We start from the raw sequence: 7,342 nt of genomic DNA, 5'->3' as shown, positions 1-7,342 counted from the left end.
TAACAGGTACTGACAGATGTCATAGCACTGATGTCATAGGTGACTGGGTCATAGACATGTCCTCCTTGAAGAAGGCTGATAACAGGTACTGTACTGAATTAATACAGCTAAACAAAAATGTCTAACCATGGCTGCATGACAGCATCTGAACAGTAAAAAAAAAAAAAAAACATTAAAAAAAACTTCACACTTTAACCTTCATTATCTTGTATTCATCTACAGTATCTTCTACCATGCCAAACACTGTGTAAATTTGACTGCAGAGCTCAGGTGGTAGTGACCATCTGGGAATAGGAAATTGAAGTCCCATGGTTTGATTGCTCCTCCAAGACTTTGTGTCAAGGTGTCCCTGGGAAAGACATTGAACCCTAATCCCTGTGCGCCATCTGGGGGCTACACAGTGCTTCCAAATAGGATGGGACAAATGCAGAGAAGTAATTTCCGCCAGAATACTACAAACATCCTTATATAATATATTTCCCCCCAATCTGCTGCATACAACAGAACAGAACTCTGTCAATGTTTTCTCCTCAGACAAAACAACAAACTTTCAAAAGATTATTCGTATGGGTTGTTGGCAATTTTTGACTTTCATACCTTGTGCTGTGTTGTTCTCTTATTACTTATATCGATGTAATCAGACATGCCATTTTAAACAATTCCATGATCTACCATGTGCTTCCATGGTCTACCATGTGTTTGTTGATAATAGCTTGGTTGAGTGAGTTCAGCTGGTTTGTCCATTTGTCTAAAGCAGTGTAGCGAGCTCCTCCCCTCTTCAGATTGTCCAGTTCCAGTCGCTGGTTAAGCTGGTCAATGCGGCCAGAAATTGTATTGTCCAGTATGCACTGCACCAGCAAAGCCTCCACATCACATACATCAACGTTCAGCTCCTTGGAGATAAAGGGGATGTGTATTCTTGTGTAGGGTTTGATGAGTTTGATAAGTACTTGAGTTCTAATGTTCCACAGGAGTTGATCTATGTGCTCTCTGATGAAAGGATCATCCATTATTTTACTGTGATTCTTTCTTAAGATCTTCTCAAATTCAGCTATGTCATTATTCTGGTAGGCGCTCACTAAATTTGTCATTGCTAGGATCTCTGGGTCATTTTTATATGGTTTGGCCTCCTGAGAGTCAAAGGGGTTGATTCCTGACTTCATCAGCATGTTGGCAAGGACCAGGTACTTCAGGCATGTGGTTCTCCTTGGGCTCCCAGACTCGTCATAGTTTTTAAAGGCCTCAAAGAAGTCTGTATGAGCCTTCTCAAACTCGCCCTCCCTCAGGTGCATCTTCCCGCCACATTCTCTGATGACTCCCATGATGAGCGGGTGAGGGATGGCTGACTTGATATGAAGAGACTGCTTGTACAGGGCCTTCAGTTTCTTGTTGTCCTTCTGTGCAGTGTACATCTGGATCTCCAGAGCGTATATCTCTAAGAGCTGTGTGCCTTTCTTTAGGTCATCCTTTCCACTGTCTGTCTGACATGACTGGTGGAGTTGTCGGAGTACCTTCTTTAGTTTTCCATACTCCTCGCTCTCCAAGTACAGTTTCCCCAGCTTTGTGTTAATTTTAAACCATACTCTGTCATTGTTGGCATCTTTCAGAGCCTCAAGCGTAGTTTCATAGAACTCCTGTAGTAGGTCCATCTGTTTGGAGGTGGAGATGTAGTCTAGAATGGAGTTAATGGACTTCTCAGAGTAGTTCCTGGTGACAGCACCACTTATATATGTCAGCAGTTGCTTGTATCTGTTCATCATTTCTGGAAAGTTGTTCAGCTTGAAGTTAATTTTAATCATCTGTTTGAGTGCTTTGAATCCCCAGTCTCCTTTCTCTCCTTCTAGTTCCAAGACCTTTTGAAAACTGCCGAGTGCTGCTTTGGGGTCATCCTCTTTAAGCCCCTTGGAGTTGTAGTACTGGTTCTCCTCGTCCACGTTGGGTTCAGAACTGTTGTCTTCCTCGTATTCCAGATCATAGTCCTCTTCATCGTCGCACATGAAATCATCTTCATTGTCAGACATCTTGATGATTCTCCCTGCTTCTTAACCAAGCTACAGCCTAGAGAAAGTCACCAAGCCAAGACAATGTTGTTACAGGTGTCTTCAATTATGCTATCTCTTCACAGCACACCTGCTACTATCTACTACACCTTACTCTGAGGATATGATCTTACTCTTCTGTACTCTGAAGTACAAAACCTATATAATCTACAAAGATACCTCCTATTAATGACACTATAAGCTGGTCTGCTCGCTTACATGAACTGAGCCAACTGAGCGCCTATTATATCTACACTGTGACGTATCCATACGTCACAGGTCATAAAGCACCGTTGTGGGGGAAGACCAGTCATCTTCCTATATATTCCTATATTAAAATTGGCTTAATGGAGGACCGCAATTCTGACGTCACGCTCATGTCGCTATGACTCAGCCATAACCATATAAGGCAGGGTGTCGAACTCATTTTGGGACAAGGGTTGCATTGGGCGAAAGGTGACTTGATGAGGGCCGCGACCAGTTGCAGCTCACGTGCGTTCACTTACACAGTTGTCACTTGGCTTTGTTTTTCAGCCTGTTGTCTCAGTTGTTGAAGTAGCCTATATCACTTTACACATTTTGTTCATGATTAAGAATAGCTACTTAAATGATTGACTTTAATTATTTGTATTACAGACAGTATAGGCTACAAGAAATTTGGTATGAGAGGTGAAAAAAAAAACCAGATAAAACATTTCAAATACTGTCTCTGCTATAACTACAAATGTGTAAATGGGTCCACAACCTTTTTTATGTAGGCTTGAGTGCTTCCAAAAATCAAACTCAGTCTTTTTTATTGACGTGATGAACAATAATGGAATATTCCAAAAATATCAATGAATCGCAATAATATGATTAATGCTTTAAAAAAAAAACACTTTAAAACTACCAACTACATTTTTAATTATTATTCTTTTCAAAAATATCCAAAATGTCAAATTTACATGACATTTCATCTAAATCACTTTCTGCTTCTAGACACCTGACATCTATTTGCTTTAACCAACGTGTCAATGTCAGGGACCAGTTTCTGAATCTGCAGTTATTTTCATAATATAATTTAATGTCTATTATGTGTCACCTATTAGTTATATTGCGGTCTAGGTAGAATGAGTTCAGATTCATATATAGCCAGATATTGTTTTGCAATTTTTGCAATGTGAATTTCACGTGAAGTTCACAGTAGCTAAATCTGACTTAAACAATTATGAATTTCTATTGAATATCTTAGTTACCATGAGATTTACCTAACATTTAAGTTTTGTTTCTCTACAGTATGTGTTTGTTTGGGAAAAGTTGATGTATAACACACAGCCTGGCTGGACTGCCTGAGTAAACAAGGAAGTGGCTCTTCCTTAGCCTGGTAAACCCCCCTCCCTCCGGAAATCTCATTTGCAATTACAAATGAGATTTCCGGAGGGAGGGTTTACCAGGCTAGCTCTTCCTGGTGGCCGGGAAGTGTCTTGTAGAAGTTGTTCTTGTAGTGAATCATTAAGAACTGTTTTAATTGGGACGTGTCACGTGTATGATTTTCATGTTGCCATATTTATAACTGTTTTAGAAAAGCAATTAGCCATGCGAGGTCTCAGTTTACTTCTATTTTATAATGGCTGAGAGGGTTGGAGGCACTCTGCTGACGCGTCGTGCCTCACTATGCCTCTCAGCCATTATTAAATACAAGGTAAACTGCCGCCTCTTTTGGTTTATTGCTTTAATAATGACAGATGAGCTGCTGCGCTGCTTGATTTTGTGCTGTATCCAACATGACAGCCATGTAAACAAACATGCAATGTCATTCACAGCTAAACATGGCTCTCAAGAATGTTTTTGAAAACATTTGAAGCCAGAAATAGACAATTCAGTAACACTTTCATTACCGTAAGCAAGGAAATACTTTGTTTTGTTGTTACTTTTGGATCAATTAATTAATTTATTTATTAAGTAGCCGTGTAATAAGCAGAGTGATTATGGCACCACCGCTACGCGTCGGTGCCTAATCACCCTGTCGGGTTTTATTTCTCAACAATGACCGGCTGGCCGTCAATTATCCCTTGCATAACAAACCCCCCAGGGGAAACAGAACCCTTAGGGAAAGCGTACTGGTGGTGCTGGGGTGGTGGTGGGAGCAAACAAAACAAATACAACATCAGTGGCAACACTGACAATACAACAGGAGGTGCAATGAATCAGGTGAGCTTAAGTAAACCGGCAATTGATCAGCTGCTTGACACGTCACATACATACAGTACATGTGTACTGTATGTGACCTCTCGAGTGTACACTGCCTGAACTAGCTCACAGGCTACGCATCATTTGTGTTTATAGTACTAAAGGGGAAGTTCACCAAATACAAAAGTAAAACCATAGTTATATGGCTCAGTAGGTATTTATGTCCTGCCATATAAATATCTGCAGGTCAGGTTAGAAAGTCCCAAAGAATTACAGAAAAAATGGAATGTTGTCACGCTCATATCACTATGACTCAGCCATAACCATATAAGGAGTTCTCAATGCAGCTACGCCCTAATATGGAGTGTGTTGTCTTGTCTAATGTTACAAATCAGTCAGCTCCATATATGGGAACAAAAGGGGGCATGCCCATATCATATACTGATGACATCAGCGATATGGGCATAAAAGGGAAAGGATTGACAGATTTCGGAACACTAATTGCAGAACTATTGCGCAATGATGTTTCATAAATACAAAGTGTAGGGAAAATATGAAAGTTGTTTGATTTTAGGACTAGTGCTCATGATGTACACGGCATAGTCATTGATGGGGATGAGGTAATGACTGTGGAGGAACTGTACTGTATAACGTGGAAACCGGTTTAATGGTACTCTTCCATCGATCCTTCGTGGAGAGTGCATTAACTTTTTGTTTTGTTTCCTGGTATGGCTCATTATCATTGGTTAATAAGAACAAACTCCATAAAATCATCAATGTATGAAGCAAAATAGCTGGGGTACGACTTGAGAGCAGCAATGTATGAGACCTGGGAACTTAGGAAGGGGAAAGCTATTGTTAGGGATAGAACACACCCGGTATACAGTGAATACATTCTTTTACAATCAGGACGACGGTACATAGTACAATGTTGCAGGCTAGGGCTTCAAGATCATTTGTCTCCACAAGTATAGGACCTCAGAACAAACAGACCCCATCTCAGTTCTGTACATAAAATGTAATGTGATGCCTCTTGAACTATGACTGGTAGCCTTTTCTATTTTCCTCTCTGTAAAAGAGGAGCTGTGTACAGTGTTATTGGCAATGTATTGTGTGATCTGTCTATGATTTGTGTATTTATGTGTAGAGATTTTTTTGTATCCTGATGGTTGCTTGGTACAAAATGAAATTCCGCAAGGACAATAAAGCATCTATCTATAGTGTGTGAAGGCAATTGCACTATGGTGTGCTGTAAGAGGGCACACGGATAAATGACATACGCCTTCTTCTATTAGGGTGGCTGGATAATAATGATCTCAAACTGGAATATGACTCATTTTCAGGAGACAACAATGAAATTCTTTCAAAACACTGCAACTGCGCTATTAAATGTTGCAAATGGGCGCAACGTTGCATGAAGCCTTAGATTTATTTAAATACATCACCTTAACCATTAGCATACATAAGAAACAATAACACATTAAAAACAAAAAAAAACGAGATAGGGCCCAATTGGATCTCTAGCATGATATTGATGATGATGTCGGTCTTGCCCTAAATGGGAGTCATAGTGTTGTATGCAAAACTAGCTCTCACAGAGCCACGAGTCAATGGCAATAAAGGTGCATGCACTCATGCACTCAGCTTTGAAGTTTTATTTCTGGTGTATGACTGATGTCATATTGATGACTTGGAGTTACGCACAGAGCGTTTTCCTAATACTGGAAGTATTAGTTTAGCTAGGGTCTAATAAAGACGTGCCTTCCCTATGGATCCCTTGCCCAATATGGGGGGATCGGGGATGGGGGGATGGTGCATATCAGAATGAATTCACAAAATGTTAAAGATATTAACACAATTTTATTTTAATTTTGTTTACAAAAATTTGAAAAATATTCAGGGTTTTTACTTCCTTAGCCTACACTGAAAGCGTACACAAGAAATTTGGTGCTGATTGGGCCATGGTCAGTGAGATTAGTCGCAGACAGACATAGACAGAGACACAGACATGCACACACGCACACACACAAGACTGACTCTCTTTTAGAGGGCTCAGCCCCTAGGAGCCACGGTGTAGAAAGTCTCTGCTGGGTCAAATTGACCCTTTGTCAAGTCTCTGCCCTGATCCTACCCCGTTCTGCACCCACTGGTTGCTGTTGCTTGGTTGGACAGAAATCCTCTCTCCATCCACTACTATTGAAAAAACTATTACATTCTTATTTTACATTTATCTTGGTCTTGGTCCAAAAACTGGATATTATTCTCATATTTAGCAAACGTAGCATTAACAACCACCGCTATGCGGAAGGAGCTTGCTAGTTGGTTGGTCGGTCAGAGAGACACAGGGAAAATCAGAAGGCTGACAATGGGTATCATTGAGCCCATCCCGTCTGCTCCTTCTGAATCCACTGCAGATACTCATGGGCGTTGTCGTGTCCTGCCAGGTCCGCCAGGACACCTGTGGGGCGGCGACCCTCCTTCCTCCGACACAGGCTGCAGTTACACATTCCCCGGCATTTGGGACACGACCATGTTGGGTCGAGCAGCACGGTCTGGACGTCCTCGCCATAGCGACTCTTCAGGCATGGCCCACAGACCTGTCCTTTGACCCCCTCGCAGACACCACTGCGGCACGACGTCTTGGTGTCCAGTGTCTTCTGTCTGCACTGGTGACAATAGGTGCCATTCTTGTTGTCCCAGATCTTGTCTTGTCTGCAGTAGGCAATGTTGTCCAGGTCCTCTTTGGTGATCTCCTCCACTGACCTGACCACACTCGGGGACTGCTTCACAACGTAGCTCTTTTTACTTTTTTCAACATACTCCTCGTCCACCTCCACCAGTCTCTTGATGTCTGTCATCCAGGCCCCTCGCTCCCCCCAGCCTGGAGAGACACTCTTTTCTTCCACGCTAAAGTTCACCGCCGAACGGCGCGTACGGGGCGGGTTCCTCCTAATCACTATCTCCGGCTTAAACCTCGGCTTCCGGGGCGTCACATTATTCTTCCTTGTTTGCTTCTTTAGGGGTGTATTAAAGGGAGTCAGCTCAGAGAGCAGCTTGGCCAGCATGGCTTTGTTCTCCTGGATGTTCTTTTCTCTCTGCCACAGGCTCTGTGACAGAACCTCCTGTTGCTGCAT

General features: G+C 42.0%; 2 protein-coding genes across 2 annotated transcripts; both read right to left on the bottom strand.

The window, feature by feature from the left end:
• Positions 1-668: 668 nt before the first annotated feature.
• On the bottom strand, positions 669-2,021 carry LOC308101461 (COP9 signalosome complex subunit 2-like; the record flags this gene model as incomplete). Its single annotated transcript, XM_080450880.1, has 1 exon — positions 669-2,021. The coding sequence occupies one exon, from the start codon at positions 2,019-2,021 to the stop codon at positions 669-671; it is 1,353 nt and encodes a 450-aa protein (XP_080307006.1).
• A 4,559-nt stretch (positions 2,022-6,580) lies between these two features.
• Positions 6,581-7,342, bottom strand: LOC308101460 (cell division cycle-associated 7-like protein; the record flags this gene model as incomplete). Its single annotated transcript, XM_080450879.1, has 1 exon — positions 6,581-7,342. One exon carries the CDS (start codon positions 7,340-7,342, stop codon positions 6,581-6,583), a length of 762 nt encoding a protein of 253 aa, XP_080307005.1.

This window comes from Gymnoscopelus braueri, assembly GCF_963280865.1.
Source record: "Gymnoscopelus braueri genome assembly, chromosome: 15".
Lineage (NCBI taxonomy): Eukaryota > Metazoa > Chordata > Actinopteri > Myctophiformes > Myctophidae > Gymnoscopelus > Gymnoscopelus braueri.
The sequence above is the reverse complement of the archived record's forward strand: the minus strand, read 5'-3'. Positions and strand labels throughout refer to the sequence as shown.